An 18,065-nucleotide genomic window follows, 5' to 3' on the forward strand; every position below is an offset into this window, starting at 1 on the left:
ATTTTATATTATTATTATTTTTTTATCTATTTATTGATTTTTTGGAATGAAGGGATACTCCATGTATAAGCAAAAAAAAATTCACACTAATTATTAAAAAAATTAGTTGACATCATTTAAATTTTCTTATCTCAATAAAAAATATATATTCTTAAAATGTTTTTCATTAAAACTTGTTATAGAATTAAATAAATGGTGTTTTAAGAATAATAACATTAAATAAGATAAAATTAATATTGAGTTTATTTTTCATGTGTTATTTTGTATTTATACTATTATTAACTAATTAAAAATTATTTTAGATATCACATGTAAATATTTTTTTTATTATTTGACAATATCTATGATCAATGTATTTTACTTAAATTTCTAAATAATTTCAGTAAAAAATGTGCAATAAGAGCTTGGTTATTGAACATGAAAGTTATGTAAACATCAAAATAAAATTGAGAAAAGGGAGGGGAAGAATCTGAAAATGCCAAGTGATATCAGCTTGGTCGTTATTGAGGTCTGAATAAGAACAAATAAGTTGTACTGAGATGAATTTATGACGCCATCCCAGGTGCACATGGTGTGTGCGTTAATAACTCTCGAGTTAATTTGCAGCTGGTTCGGTGTGGTTGAAATTAAATTCATTTGGTACAAATTGAATTATTTCCCTTGACTACAAAGCAAGCTAAAACCTGGGTCTTTCTGCAGTACACCGTCAATTGAATGAAAATGTGAGGGACAAAGTACGTACAAACAAGTGTTTAATGTAGGTGTAACTAACCCTATCATCATGAACGTGGAATTCATACTTGTCCAATGCATCAAATAATTCTTTTTTAAGCGAATGCATCAAACAATTAAACGCGCCATAGTAAAACCTAATGAATGACAGACATGTTTCATTGTATCATTCTGTAAAGTTATTGTTTCTAACTTAGTTGAATAAGATATAAGATATAAGATATGTGAGTTAATATAATTTTTTTAATATTATCTTTAATTTTTACTGATAAAAAATAATTTTTAGTATCGAATTTATTTCTTTACAGTAAGGCTCTGGGCTTATCAAGTGTAAAATTCATGAATTAACAAGTAGAAAATGTTATTCTTGTTAATATAAGGCTAAAAGTTAAGTATATTTTAATAATTCAAAAGAAAAACTTGTCTGAGAGTTTAACCAGTCCAGCACTAATAGTCTATATAGCAAGTGTCTTGTTGTTACATCATTAATTACTTTAAGCGTGATAGTTAATGGGGAACCTAATTAAAAATAATGATGTGGTAAATAGAACGAAAAAGGGGGAAATTCTAAATACAATTTAATTAGCATTACTGTTAGTAAAAACATTTTTACGCTATAACAACTCATAAAAATATATAGTTTCCTTGAGATGAATTTTAGGATTCATTTGGTGGCAAAAAGATATGATAGGTTATCACAGTAAATTAAAAATATAATAGGACAACAGATAAAGCTATAGTTTACTAAAAAGTAACTTTGACTTTATTTTTCTAATTTTTACAAATTGCAAAAATTATAATATTAATTAAATTTTACAATTTTTTATTTATGTAGTTAATTCTCTTAAAATTATTTATATATAATATTTTTAAAATTATAATTATTATTCGGTCACATATGATAATATTATTGACTTTATTTAACTGCTTTAAAAGTCATATTTAGATGGCTAAAATAAATTTTTAATCATTTATTTACATTAATTTTTATATTTCAGTTTGGTATTTTATGTTTAAATTTTTTTACTTTGGTTCTTTGAAGTTTTTTCATTACACCAAATTGATCTTTCTAGTAGCTAGTTTATATCATATTAATTTGGTCAATTTATTGACACGTGAAAAACTGATAAAATTGTGGAGTTTGCAAAAATTCACAACATTAGTGACAAAAAAAACTAATTTCATCTTACAAAAATACTATAAGATACCATAATAAAAATTTTCAAACTTATAGGAGATCAAACTGAAACCTAAGATATAGATAATGGACCAAAAATCTATTTTAGCTTAATTAGTTAGATTCATTTTTATTTGTTTAATAGTATAAAAAAATTTAATACCAATCATACAAGAAGTTTGAACTCATATCAATAAACTGTTAGTTGATATTGTTATTCAATAAATAAAAAACTATTTTAAAACATACTATGTTTTCACGGAATGGTCAGGGGATCGCAACAGATGATCCAAGGACAAACGGCAGATTTAAAAACAAAAAGTAATGGTTAACTGTGCATCTTGTATCATATAGATTATGACTATTTTTTTAGTATGTACTTATACATAGTATATATATGAACAACTAGAGCGTGACATTAAACTTTTTGTACATCAATGCAAAAGTTCTGCACTGGCAGACAATCTAAATTTGTCACAGCTTTTTTGGAAGTTTATGGTACTATTTTCTTTAGAGCGTGACAATAAACTTTTTGTCAATGCAAGGTTCTGGCACTGGAAAACAATCTGAATTTGTCACGGCTTTTTTTGGAAGTTTGTGGTACTATTTTCTTTCAATAATGATGTTTAAAACTTTGTGGTGTCTTACGTGTTCTTGAATGCTTGCTCCAACTCAATCTCTTTATAACTGGAGAACGTATTATGTCATAGTAACTAAGTTGATTAATTGATTTGTATAATATTACACAAAATTCTTTTCAACCTAGTATTTATTTATTAAAGTTAAGTATTGTAAATCAAATATAGTTGATCTTAATTTTTTTAATATTTAATTAAAATTATATCAAATGAATAAATTTAATTAAACTTAATTTTCATGTTAATATATATATATATATATATATATATATATATATATATATATATATATATATATCGACCAATTTCATTTTTTTGAGTTTTGTCATTAATTATTTATAAGTATTTCATGAGAAGATGAATGTGTGTATATATTTCTACAAGTGATTAAATTATAATTTTATTTAAAAATAATTTTAGTTGGTGTTCATGTTTACAGAATGTCTCACTTTGATTTTTATATCAAAAAGAAATATGAAATATTAGTATATTATATTTAAAAATTAAAATAAATAATTATTTTTAATGCATAGAATTATATTTTATATTTATAATAGATATTTTAAATTGTAGTATAGATTTATTTTTAAGGTTAAACAAATAAAAAATAATTAAAAAAAATCGAAGTTTCATATTAGCTAAAGATAGTATATATGAGTATATAAGATGAGCATTCTTACTCTTTGAACTAACTTTAAGAGTTGAATTACGTCCTGATCTTTTAGGTTGAGTTAATCCCAAAGAGATAAAAAGTAGATAATTTAATATTATTGAGAGATATATGATTTGTTTAGTGATGGAGACTATTAATAACATATTCCTAGAAGTTTCTTCAAATTTCACATACCCTGTCTGTATATATTCTTGTAGGCGTTAAAACAGAAGGGGTGTCATATTAATCTTGAAGAAATTACATGGAGTTTTGCTCTAAATTTAGTATTGTATTTAAAGCAAGTAAAACGCATAAATCAAGGTCTAGTTTATATTCTGTTTTGAAACGTAACTCGCAAGGTTCTTAACATTTTCTTATTCCACGCACAACTTTGTTGACTCATTTTTTATGCTAATATCAAAGAAAGATAGACAACAACGTTGTCATAAAACAGCAACAAAAACAAAATATTTTGCATTATCAATGTGATTCTGCAGATTGAAAATGAGACCAGTACTCCTTGACAAGCTGCTTGAATAGCGATCCTTCTTTCTTCATCAAGCTCGTTGGTTCATCATACTCCACCAACTTTCCTGAGGAAAAGAAGAGAATGATAAAAAATATTCTTCACATTATTCTAATAAAAATTCAAGTGTAAAAATCAAGTATCCCATATTTTATAAGTTATCACTAAATCAACTACCTTACTGTTTATTACATTACCCTTTAACTAAATGAATGCAACTAAAACCCATGCCCAACAACACATGCCTGAGCATGGTGTGTGTCAAACCAAGTGGTATGAGTAGAATTCTATTTAGGAACTTATGAACACCCCTATGTTCACTCTTAACTTGCCTTCATACTCAGGAAAGGATACTTTGACGTCAACATAAGAAAGTGGAAATAGAGTTATGAATTAGTCTAATTAGTCAAAAAACGGTTTGTTGCATGAGATAAAGGGGTTGTCTATGCAATTTACCATCGCTGATTGAGAGAACCATAGTGCAATCCATCACGGTTGGTATCCTGTGTGCTACTGTGATCACTGTGCAATCTGCAAACTCAGTCCTAATGGTTTTCTGCAGAATCAAATCAGTTGCATTGTCAATTGATGCAGTTGCTTCATCCAGCACCAATATCCTACTTCTCCTTAAAAGAGCACGCCCCAAACAAAACAATTGCCTTTGTCCCATGCTCCAGTTTGATCCATCTTCAACAACTGTGTATCAATTTGTTACTAGTTATTACAACTAGGAAAGAAGCACTTGTCACATAGTTATCATATGATGATGAAAGTTTACCTGAGGAGTTCAGGCCCTCTTGTTTCTCTTGGACGGCTTCTCGCAACTGACACTTCCCAAGAACCTTCATATTGAGCAACAATTAGACTACATTTGCAATGTTAAGCAAAGATAAACAGAATGTAGTTGGTTTTACCTCCCATATCTCGTGATCAGAGTGTTGAGCTAAAGGGTCCAAATTATACCTAACAGTCCCATTAAAAAGGGTAGGATCCTGAGGTATAACACCAAAACGTGACCTCAAATCATGAAGGCCGATAGAAGATATGTCTACACCATCGACTACAATTTTTCCACCTGCCGGCTCCACTAGACGAAATAAAGCACTGATAAGAGTGGACTTTCCACTGCCTGTCCTTCCAACAATTCCAATCTTGTGTCCTGCTTTGAATGTGCATGTGATTCCATGGAGTATAAGTGGTCCATCGAGCCTGTATCGTATCTGTCTTGGTATAAACATACAAATTATATATTCAGTTCATTTCAATGACCATTTTTATGAGCATTATGACTCACATTTTAAATAAGTACCAATTACCTTCAAGTCATTTAGCTCTACTTTACCAGCAACTGGCCAATTTGAAGGAGGACGATTTCCTTCAATTACTTCTTTGGCCTCACTTGGTATATGCATATATTGATTTAGCCTCTCTACAGAGATTATGTAATTTGCAAGATTGCATTGACTTTGAATTGAAAATACTAGCTGAGCATTTAGTGAAAGACCATAAGAGAGAGCCATGCCAATGAATCCTAGAACAACGGATATTAAAAATTGAGAAACATGCATCAAGAGACATAATGCTACCCTTTGAGGATAAAAGAAAATAATTTGAAGTTAATTGGAATGCTCCAAACCATGATATTTCACATGTAATAATGACCAAAGTCTCACCAGAGCTGAAAGTCCCGGGTGGAAGCATAACCATGCATAGTGCTGTGGAAGAAAGAAGTATTGCACTAATTATTTCTAATCTTTGGATCAGCCACTCATTTGAGGCAAAACTATGGAAGAAAGGACTAGCATTGATGTCAATTAGATCAAGATTCTTCTCAAAGAAACGATCTTCTTCTTCAAAGGCTCTTATTGTCACAACTCCAGCAGTAGTTTCAGCTACATGATTAGCTACGATGGATTTTGTTGTGCCATTCATGCGCATCACTTCTTTTGCAGTGGAAAAATAGTACCTCTGGTTTCAAAAAAGATATACCATGTTTATTATCCAACCATGGATATTACATATTTTACTAAAAAATTGTTGAAAAGTTACCAAAAGATAAAGATGAGCATTATTTAGTTAAATTTGATGGCTTTCTCAATACTAATCAAAATAGAAGACACCATTTTAGTATCACAATACTTTTCAAAGAAGAATTTGTTCGTTACCTGCAAGCGTATTGTAATGTAAACCATTGGTACACAGACAAGCAAGATTTGCCAAGTGATAATTGCTAAAACTGCGAGATTAGAATAGAAGTTTGTAGTACCTCCCACAGTATAAGCGATGATAAATGGGACATCAAGATCCATAATGCTTAGATCTGATGAGACCTAGACAAGGAAATGACAATCAAAATACTATTACATTCATTACCATTCATAGCAAGCAAAGAAATTGTTTAATATACTTACTCTACTAAGTATCCTTCCCAATGGTGTAGAGTCATAAAAGGACATCGGAGCACGAAAAAGGGAGTTCATTAACAGTAAAAATAAATTTGTTGATGATTGAATACCCAAGGCAACAATAAGTAGAGTTCTGATCAACAAGAATATTGTAGAAATAGCCCCGATCAAGAAGTAAACTACAATCAACCTCAATGTGCTGACTTGGGAATTGTCAACATTAGCAGCCATCCATGAGTTTTGCAATATCTGGCAAATGACAAACAAGAGATGACAAAGAGAAGCCACAAAGAAGTATATGTAGCCTTTCGTCTGATTCAAATACTGCATGTAAGGCTTCAACCCTGTGTCTCCTATCTCTCTCTCTTCTTCCTTTATTAACTGATCTCCATTTGCTTCTTTTAAATGTTTCTCCTTGAAAGCTTGTGTAATCTCTCTAACAGATGTCGAACGTCTCTTGGAAGAAGTAACATTCATAGGCTTGTCAGAACCGGCAGTTTTCTTGTGAGCATTAACAAGATCTTGGAATTCTTGGCTTGAGGACAACAAATGATGATAAGGAGCAGCTTCTAGGATTTTCCCATTTGACATCAACTGTGAATGAAGAAAGAAAGAACATCAGCCTACAAGTAGAAGCAAGATAAATAAGAAGGATATGGAGCCTAATGATTACAAAAATGAAATCAGTAACTTCCAATTCATTACTAATTTACAACCATTAGTTGTATGCGGGAAAATGGAATAGAAGAACAATGGCATAAACATTGTCCAGAGATTAATGAATCACCAAAACAGAATCAAACGCTGGAAGAAAGTCAACTTGATGAGTTACGAGTAAAACAGTTTTCTCTTTAAGACCATCCATGATGTATTCCTGCCAAATTTCAAAACCATGTTAATTTGAATAAAGAATAACAAATAAAACATAAATGTAATATGTGAAGAAAGGAAGATGTCATTACATTAAACAGATTAGTGGCAGTATGTGCATCAACAGCACTAAATGGATCATCCAAGAGATATACATCAGCATTCTGATAAAGTGCACGAGCAAGTTGAATTCGCTGCTTCTGACCTCCACTCAAGTTAACTCCCCTCTCACCTATTTCAGTGAGATCTCCATGGGGAAACAGCTCCAGGTCCTTCAGTAGCGAAGATCTACGAAGTGTTTCTTGATATCTATGAGCATCCAAATCAGATCCAAACAAAATATTTTCCTGTATAGTACCAGTCTGTATCCATGCTGTTTGAGAAACATACGCAAACTTTCCATAAACTTCAATCTGTAATTCGAAAGAGAGAATTAAACATCTATTAAATATTACAGACATGAAAACTTCACTGCAGAAAGTTGAATATATATGCTAAAATATAACTATTGGCCATGAAGTAGAAATGTCATCAACATAACAAAACAAAGTACCCCAATATTTAGTAGTGTACTCTATGAGCATAAAAGGAATTAAAGCTTACAGTTCCCTTTATCATTGGAACTTCTCCAAGAATTGTAGCTAAGAGGGTTGATTTTCCTGAGCCAACTTCTCCACAAATAGCCAACTTTTGCCCGTGTCTAATCTCCAAGTTTATGTTCCTCAGTGTTGACTTTGATGCATTACCTTCCCATGAAAAGTCAGCAGATTTGATTGAAATTGGGCTTTTATTACTTTCATCAAAATTTCTATTCCGGAAATTTTCACTTTGCAATTCAGGTGCCTCAAGGAATTTAACGATCCTGGCAAATGCCACTTTTGCTTGAATGACCACCCCAATAACATCTGGGATGGCTGTAATTGGCTCCTGCACAAGGCGTATAGTTGCCACAAATGTGAAAAGGTTATTTGCACGCAAAGGAATGTTCAAGAAGTAACATGTTCCAAAAGAAGCAGCAGAGACCAAAATAGGTGAGGTCCAAAATAGAAAGATGTTGTATGCCTTTCTCAATTGCACGGAACTTAGCAATTTCAGTTCCAAATTTCTTAGTCTTTCTATAGCATTTTTAAAATGGGTTTCCCATGCATACAGCTTCAGGACTTTCATATTCGTAAGAGCCTCAGTACTGGCCTTCAATCTCTCATCTTGTGCCACCATGAGTTCACTCTGAAACTTATGCTGCAACTTTGCCAGTGGAGCATTGCAAAGCACTGTGAGAACTATCACCACCAATGAGGCAATTGTTGCCACCCCAATAGCATTAAAAAGTATCAACAATGCAATACATATTTGAAGGCTTGTCGTCCACGACTGGTGAAACCAATATGGGAATTCTCCAATTCTATAAGCATCCACAGTCACATAATTCATTATCTCACCACCAGCATGTGTCAATCTAGCTGCACTAGATAACCTCAATAGTTTTTTATAAATTGCTGCTGTAAGTAGTGACCTAACTTTCATCCCAACAAGCCTACTGCGGAAATACCACTGCCTTTGTGACAGAGACTCTATGATCTTTATAATGAAAAGTGATATGACCAATACATAACCCTCATATTTGAAACTTTCATTACCTTCAGAAACCAATATAAAAGCATTCAGAAGTACAGGACCAGTAGACAAAGTGAGTACCTTGAGCAATGCAAACAATCCAGTCATCAAAATCTCTCTCCTGTGGCACAAAACAATAGTCCACAAAACTGATGATTGTGATAATGGTTCTTTTCCCTTTTCTCTGTTCAATTGTTCTAAAAATGACAAATAGCAACTTTCTGCTCGATCTGATTCACGCAACTTTGGGATATCCTTGTCCTGAAGTGTTTTCTCTTTGCCCCTTTTCATCAATGGATTCAACCACCAAAACGACATCCTACTAAAGAATCCAGCTTTGGCAAAAGGGGTTACATAGTTATCAGGATCAACTTCATTAAAGTGACCATTTAAAGGGTCATAAAGGCCTTCATCAATTTCCCCGTCAGTGTCTTCACATTTATACGCTTTATAAGTGCACAAGAGTAGTAAAACTGACCCTGGAAAGGACAGAACACCTAAAGCTTCCTTAAAGGACAATTCTCTGCTACTTATTGCATAGGACGTGGATAGAACACAGAAAACAGTGGAAAAAAATAATGTAAGAAGAGAAAACAACCACAACCATGACCTTGGAAGCTGTTTCAACTGAAGACTTACACTCAAGCCTACTAACAACCATCTGAATCCTTGAAAAAGTTCGAGCAACCACAAATCAAGAGGAATAAGAGTGAGACTCTTCCTTAACTTCTCCTCTAAAACCCAAATGCCTAAGCACAAATGCAACAAACCCAAAGAGCCATTGATTATGGCAGAAATTAGCTGCAAGTTTGAAAATCTTGCCACCCCAAACTGATGACCCCGAAATGGTCTGAACAAAGAATTCTGGATCAAAATGAATGCCAGCATGATCAGTAGTAGCAAATCAAAGCAAATGATCAAGAACTGGTTGGTGCATGTAGAAGGATCTTTCAAAAACTTGAAATCATAACAGAAAGGTGGCTTTCCTCCGGTTCCAGGACAATCAGATTCTCCGCAAAACATGCTCCAAAAATCCTCCATCATTGTAAGTTTTCGTTGCTGCTCAAACTCTGGCATGAAAGACAACAAAATTATGTCTTCATTTACAAAGCATTGTCCTAAAATTAAAAAAGAAAAAAAAAAACAGCAACAAAACAAAACAAAAAAACGGGTCTCAATGAGTAGAATATAAGACAAACTCTACCAGAAGCTTGAGTAGCTAGTTAGGAGATAGTTGTTGCACCTCGGTTAAACAAGAGCCTTTTTGAATTTGAAATATGAAACCTTGTGTAAAAATTCGAACTCAAGAATGGAAGTGGCAATTAGCACACCCTGAGCCTCTTTAATAGAAAAGTCTTGATATCATGATATTTATCGTTTAAGAAAAAATAAGTCTTATGATATTTTTTGTTTTAATTTTTCAATACAATATTAATGAGTATTTTTCTTATTTATATATCTTAAAATATCAATGATAAACAATAAAATTTAAAAATAAATTAATGATAATAAGATGAATTTTATAAAATTGTAACTCTTCCATTTATTTATTAACTAAATTTTGTAATTTGTGTAAAAAAAAAAAACCTACATTGATAAATATTATGGGACGGAGGGAATACATAGTTAATAATTATCTGTGCATTATTGAGGCTTGAATTGGATCTGGATGCGTTATGGCACTTTGACTTGTAATAGTTACTGCTATTTTGTTTATTATATTTTGTACTTGAAGTGCATTTTTTATGTCTGCAACAACAGTTGACGATCTTTGTATATATAGAATTCATAAAAAGTTGTCTCGATCGATTTTATAATTATAGAATTCATCACCGTGTTAATCAAGTATTTTGGCTTGAACTCATGGTAAGATGACTAGAGCACTATCAGAAAGAGAAAAAGAAAAACAGAAAAAAAAAAAAAAAAGAGTAGACAGCAATGCAAAGGAAAAAATTAAAGAAAAAAGAAATCCATTACAATAATTAGATAGATAATTGTAGGGTGTGATCACATTGTCTTTATGTATTACAATATATCTAAACATCGACAATTATTTTTTTTACTTAATTTTATTTAACTCCACTGGTTTTGTTTTTAATTCTCAATGTATTACTTTTTTTATAAATTTTGTTATTTTTAATTTCTAGATTTAATTTTAAATATGTTGAATTAATTTTAAAAATTACAAATCATCTTAATAATAGAATTTACTCAATAAGCTCCAGTTTACTTAAATCTAAAATATTACTATTATCCAAAACTTAAAAGGCTGATGATTTTATGTTATTTAATGATTTTCTTTAAAATTTGTAATTTGACAATAAAATATTAAAATATTTTACTTTAAAAAATTATTTTATTTTATTTTATATGATGTTAATTTTTCTTTAGTTTTAAAAATAAAGACAACAATAATTCCAACATTGCAGGAATAGGACACTATAAATATTTTCATGTAGAAAAAGCTCTTTCAAAAGATATAAATTTGTTTGAAAGTAATTAAGGTGACTATAATTTATTTTTTTTTATGCTTTTATTGAACCAATAGTACTTAAATATAATCTATTATCAGTATTATTCATTTTCACAATTAATAACTGTACATTAATTTTTGTTATTTTAACCAAAACTTATAGGGTCTTATTAATCCGTATATAGTTAGGATATTGATTAAGAAATTAAATATTGTAAGTATTTCTTGTAAAAATTATATGAGTCCAGAAAAAGTCATAAACACCATAATTTTGTACATCCTAATAATTTTTTTAAAAATTTCTTAATCATTAATCAATGTGTTTAAGAATATTCCTTAACACTTATATATATTTATTGAAGGCCTAGCCTATGGTAGATCACCTTGATTGGTGGTCCACTATGCACAAATATTTTTAACTATTAGATTCATCTATTATCATAGGTTAACACGAGATTCTATCAACCTCCTCCCATTATGGTTTGCCGCCCGTGACAATGATGTCTGGCAACGATGTAGAAGTTTTTTCCCTTAAAACTTTATTTTGGGTAAAATGAAAACTTAGTGACAAGAAATGTAATTTTAAACAAATCTAAAAATATATTTCTTTTTGAAAACGCATTTTTAGTATTTTTATTTTTTGAAAACAAAAAACAAGAAATTAAACCAAACATATTTTTAGAATTCTAATCTTTTAAAAATAAAAATAATTTTTAACAAATAAAAACAAAAAATGAAAACAAAAAATAAAAATACAAACCAAACCCATCCTAACTTATTCCAATGCATTCTCCAACTAAAGAAGCTGCAACAAGAAGGATGGTGGGGGAATCCAGTATGTGCAAACCTACGATAACAGATTAATCTAACGGTTGAAAATATTGGTCCATAGTGAACCACTTATCAAAGTGGTCCACCCTAGCCTTGGCCTTTATTAAATAATTAAAATTTTCCCATATGATCCATGAGGTGGGAAATTGGTTTAATACACATGATCATTCACACACTAACCAGTACTCTTCATTAATTCTTCGAGTATACGTCCATTAAAAATTAAACACGCGAGACCATGCGAGCAATAACAACATTAATTGTCCTAGAGTTTCCATGTATCTGGCAACCATTATCGTTCAAGTCTTCACTCTTCTTGTGTACAAGAAATCGTTTTCACATCCCACGACGTTGTCGTCCAACAACGACAAGAGAAAGAAGAAGAAAACCACGTCTGTTCCCACCCACCCATCATTCATGCATTCATTGGGGTTCAATTCGTGTTAAACTGCTGTAGCCTTTTTTTTATTATTATTATCATTATTACATGTTTGTTTCATTCTGCTAGTTTACTTTCCATGCTTATTAGTACAATGTTTTGTTCTGGATTAGTTTGTTTAAGTTTATATAATAATCAGATTTTTGTTTTTCTTAAAACAAAACTTTTTTAAAAAGTATTTATTTTAAAGTTACCTTTTATAAGTTTAAACAAATTCACCTTATGTTACACAATATGGGGGATGAACTTACATAAGATTGTTCCAACAATTAAGTTTAACTTCTGAGTAAGTAGTTGCAATTGTCCGGTTCCAGGACAATCAGATTCTCCGCAAAACATGCTTTAAAAATCCTCCATCATTGCACTTAAGTATTCGTTGCTGCTCCTACTCTGACATGGAAGACAATAAAATTATGTCTTTATTAACAAAACATTGTCCTAAATTTATAAAAATAATAAGAAGAAGAAGAATAACAACAACAAAACAAAAAAAAACAAAACAAAACAAAAAAAACGGGTCTCAATAAGTAGAATATAAGACCAACTCTACTAAAAGATTCAGTAGCTAGTTAGGAGATAGTTGTTGCACCTCGCTTATACAAGAACCTTTTTGAACTTGAAATATGAAACCTTGTGTAAAAATTCAAACTCAAGAATGGAAGTGACAATTAACAAACCTTAAGCCTCTTAAATAGAAAAGTTTTGATATCATGAAAAGTTCTAATTTTCCTAAAAGTTTAAATTATTACTAGCTACATAATAGAGGCTAGTGAACAGACATATACCTATCAGTCAGGAATTAACAAACATCTTGCCGACTCTTAGATTTTAAGAGGAAAAAAAAGATCTAAAGTACAATGCATGTAACGCACAAAAAAGAAAATCTGACTGAGATGTATAACAGAAAGTAAAGCTGATTTTAAGTCGTCCTCGTTTGATTGAGATAATTTCTCAGGAGAAAAGAAGTATTTATTTTACCATAAGAAACGATTATTTCTTAAAAATAAACAGAACCAAATAGTTAATTCTAACCTTTCCATAACATTTAAAACTAATTTGGTTCAAGAAGACTTTTTGTGTTCATTTTCTCCTTGTTTTTACTTTAGAAAGCATTAATAAGTTAGAATATTATTATAATATAATTTTGGTTTAACTGGCATCAAATTCGAATATCATAAATAAAGTATTAGAGTTTTGAGGATACAAAAATAAAAGTTGAGAAAAGATATCTACAAAAGTAGTCTGTTAAATTTACTGGAAAATTAGCTAGTCATAAGAATATTCGATATTTTAATAATTAAATATAAAAACAGCAAGCAAATCAATATATATATATATATATATATATATATATATATATATATAGTAAAGTTTCATATGCACGCACCTGCTATAAAGGGAGGAGCAGCTAGCGGAAAACTTTAAATTGCCACAAATGTTTTCACCAACTTTTTGCCTCTATAAATCAACTAATAACTACTTCTAATAGATTTATCCATGCGTGGAACAAGATTTGGTTTCAGCTTTATCACTCCACGGTATTTCATACACTGAATGACACCCCAAAAAACATTTGGTACATAAGAGGGTAAGACAGCAATTAGAAGCAAAGAAGTAAGAAAAGCGTGTGAATAAAAAAAGTACAGAATACCCCTCATATTGTTGGATTCTACTGTGACATTGTAGTAGTTAGAATGTGATTGGTGGTGGACAAAGAAAAGTAAATTTTACATGGAGTTTTAACTCATTTTGATAAACATAATAAAATAAAATAAATTAATTAGTATTCTAAGGACAATGATTTTAAAAAAAATAAAAAACGACGAAAGATGTTTATTAGGATCATAAAAATACATTCCTGTAATTTTTAAATTTGCTAGCTTTCAATAACATATTTTTTCTTTTAACCTTTGTGAGTGTGACACTAGCTTACGACCCATAAAATAAAACAGTGTAAGCACTGAAAACTAGAAGAATGGGAAAACATGAGAAAACTACAGAAGTTTGACACGAAACCCAAATGAATGAATGATCAATGCCCGGAAAAATTCGAATGAAACGCACTTGCTTTGTGCCTTTAACCTAACACGCGGTTTATTGTCATATAATAAGGTTATTTGACTGTGTTACTAAAAACAAAAGGAAAAATATTCATGAACACCTAATATATTATTATACATATCTAATGAGAGAGAGAGAAATATAGGCCTTATAAATAGATATGATGTAGCATAAGGAAAGAGATAAAAAGAAATTATGAATAATGGTTAGTTGTTCAAAAAATTATATATATATATATATATATATATATATATATATATATATGTATATTATTACTAAGTAAACTTGGGTGTCAATTGTTTTCCTTCTGTAAGACAACGTTGATGACTGTGAAAATGAAAGTTTGTGGAAGAGTGAAAAGAGTTGAAAGAAGAAGCAAAGATAATGGTTGCCGTTACGTGGAAACTGTGGGACGGTCGATGTGGTCATTGCTCACGTGGTGTCGCACTCAATTTTGCATGATAGGTTCTTCCTAACATTTTCTCATTCTATTACTATTTTAAAAAAGATAATTGAACAATGATTGTGAAATAAAAATAAAACTTAATGATTTGGAAGTTAAAAGTAAATGAAGGTAGACATATATTGTTTGGCTAAAATATGTTTTGATAGGTGATAAATTAATAAATTTTATGTTTGTTATTTGATAAATTTTTTCTTGACTTTCTAGTAAATAACTTTATTTTTGGTTAATTTGTTATTTTTTCAATTCTGATAAATTAATTAATTTTATATTCATTTCCATGATAAACTTCTTTTGTTTGATATTATTCTCTTTAAAAATGGAGTGTTCTCAATTTAATAAAAGCAGGAAACAACGTTACCTCTGCAAAGCAACTAATAACTTCTGAAAGGCCTTCCCATGTATGTAACAATAATCAGTTTCAGCTTTATCACTCCGAGGTATTCCCTATATATACTGAATGACACATAAACTTCTGAATTATAAGACTCTGCAAAGCAACTAATAACTTCTGAATTATAAGACAAAGATAAACTTCCCATGTATGTAACAATAATCAGTTTCAGCTTTATCACTCCGAGGTATTCCCTATATATATTGAATGACACAAAAAAACATTTGGTCCATATAAGAACTAGAAGAGAGTAAGACAGCAATTAGAAGACAAAGATGCAAGAGAAGCGTGTGAATTAAAAAAAGTACAAAAGACCCCTTCATATTGTTGGATTCTACTGGGATTCTACTGGGACACTGTAGTTATATAGAATGTGATTGGGTGGAGTGGTGGACAAAGTAAGACATATATAGAGTTTAATTAACTCACTATAATAAACGTAATGGTATAAAAACAGTGTAAGCTTGAAAACTATAGGAGAATAGAATAATGATGATAAATAAAAGAAAAACTACAGCTGTTTAACACAACCTTAATGCATGAATGATATATGGGTGGAAAAGGACAAAAGGTGCAATGCCAACACACTTGTTTAGTTCCTTTAACCTTAGACGTGGTTTTTTCTCTCATCGTAAAAGAGCAAAAGGTTATTTGCCAGTGTTGCTAAGAAACAAACGCAGGTGTCAATTTAGGTTTTTTTTGCTTCGCTGGAAGACAAGCTAGTTGTAGGATGTGAAAACGGGTGCTAGTAGTATACGAGACGAGTGAAAAGTTGAAAAGAAGAAGGAGTGATAACTATATAAAGTTGCAGATTCATGGAAACTGCGGCATGATGTCGTCATTGCTAACGTGGTCTTACATTAATAGTTTGTCATTCTATCAAGAAAAAGATTGATTGATATTGGAAAAAAAATTAATAACTCGGAAATGAAGATAGAAGTGTAACATAATAGTTTCTCATTCCATATATGATTATTATAAATGAGATGTATCTACCAAAAAATAATATATGAAGGAGATGTCTAATATAGGCATAAATTTACAACTACAGAGAAAAATCTTATACATTAACCGAGAAGACGATCGAATATAAATGAAAGTTAGTAATTTTTTAGGGAATAAGAAAAAACAAGAGAGATTGTTATCCACTTTATAACAAACAAAAGTATGTTCATTTTACTTGTATTATTCGAAAAATATGAAATTGATTTCTGTTATACGAAAAATAGTATGGAAAATGATTTAAATCTTTTCACTTTAATATATTTTTTCTTATAATTTAGTTTTTTTCATTTTTGTTGTTGTAAAAAAAATTCATTTTTATCCTTACAAAATATATTTGTTTTATTTTTCATCCTTAAAGTATTTTAGATAAGACTTTAAACAGTAAAAAGAAAGTATTTTGAACAGTGAAAAAATATTCTATAAAACAATTTAAAGACAAAAAAACAAAACAAAATATTTTAAAAGAATTAAAACAAAAGTAAAAAAATATTAAATTATTGGGGGAAAATGTATTTAAACTTAATTAAAATCTTGTTATTGCGATATCTTTAGTTTGAGAAATTTGGTTACCTCTGTTTCAATTTCTTGAGTATTCTCGCTTTCAAAAATAATTATGTTTGAGATAATAAAAAAAATTAGATTTTTTATTTAAAAAATAACCCCGCAATTTTAATATAATTACATTTACTATTACTAAAAAATAGACTTTTTACATCGGTTATTACGTACTTTTAACATCGACTATTAATTGATGTTAAAATTATCTATATTATAGTATTAATGTTAATATTAGTTGTTTAAAAATCGATGTTATTTTTTTCTCATCAACATAATTTTTAAAAGAAAAAAAATGATGTTATTAGGAAACAACAACATCGTTTTTTCTAACAACTGATATTATTTTTTGCTAAAACATCATTTTTTTTTCAAAAATTGATTTTGTTGTTAACGGACAACATTAATTTTTCTTAAAATTGATGTTGTTTTTTTAGTTTTTCTTAATATCCTATTTGTTTTTTCATTACCAACTTCTAATTATTCATATCACAACTTACCATTTAAAGTTGTAAAAAAATACATAAAGTAAGTAATGCACCAAAAGTTATTAACAATATCATGCACCAAGAGTAGTTATAAACATTTATAAATAAAATATACCAAAAATGTACTTTAATTACAAATGTACTTTAATATACCACAAAAACAATTATAAATATTTACAAATTGATAATAGTAGATTAATAATACACTTTAATTACAAACAAATCTAAAACAAAACAAAATTAGAAATTACATCTAGGAACTCAATTATAATTTGAGTTTCAGCTTGTAAATTTTGTGATTATGCAAAATTTCTCCATCCATTTCTCATTTCCAATTTTTGTTCCTTCCAAGTTCAAATGAGTGAATTTTGTAGTTTTTATAAATGGATACATCGTACTCGACATATCCTAAAATTCATAATAAATATGTATAGGATTTTAAATTTTGACATATAGAGAAGTGCTTAATTACTCACTGAACTACTACAACTCACTTTGTATTCAGTTAGCATGACTTTAACTCACTTTGTACTCAGTTAGCATGACTTTAAAACTAATTGAATTAGAAATTTGGTGGTACAAAGAATGTCATTTAGGGTAAGCTTTTGGTTTAGAGTTAGTTTTGAAGATGGTGAAAAGAAAAAATACTATGTCCATATTGGATCAAAGTCACATGATAATTTTCAATGAGTTCATAAAACTCTCTAAATTCTATCCATCCAACATGTATAACTGGGTTCAG

General features: G+C 29.8%; 1 protein-coding gene across 1 annotated transcript; it reads right to left on the bottom strand.

The window, feature by feature from the left end:
- Positions 1 to 3,502: 3,502 nt before the first annotated feature.
- On the bottom strand, positions 3,503 to 15,472 carry LOC114390614 (ABC transporter C family member 10-like). The gene is made up of 14 exons (XM_028351414.1): positions 15,243 to 15,472; positions 13,745 to 13,907; positions 12,609 to 12,747; positions 7,604 to 9,732; positions 7,093 to 7,413; positions 6,918 to 7,004; positions 6,137 to 6,724; positions 5,891 to 6,055; positions 5,399 to 5,693; positions 5,042 to 5,256; positions 4,640 to 4,945; positions 4,504 to 4,567; positions 4,182 to 4,421; positions 3,503 to 3,792 (listed from the first exon to the last, which is right to left on the bottom strand). The coding sequence occupies exons 4-14, from the start codon at positions 9,689 to 9,691 to the stop codon at positions 3,680 to 3,682; spliced, it is 4,482 nt and encodes a 1,493-aa protein (XP_028207215.1). The 5' UTR covers positions 9,692 to 9,732; positions 12,609 to 12,747; positions 13,745 to 13,907; positions 15,243 to 15,472; the 3' UTR covers positions 3,503 to 3,679.
- Positions 15,473 to 18,065: the final 2,593 nt, after the last annotated feature.

The sequence above is a fragment of the Glycine soja genome, chromosome 16 (genome assembly GCF_004193775.1).
Source record: "Glycine soja cultivar W05 chromosome 16, ASM419377v2, whole genome shotgun sequence".
NCBI classification, from domain to species: domain Eukaryota; kingdom Viridiplantae; phylum Streptophyta; class Magnoliopsida; order Fabales; family Fabaceae; genus Glycine; species Glycine soja.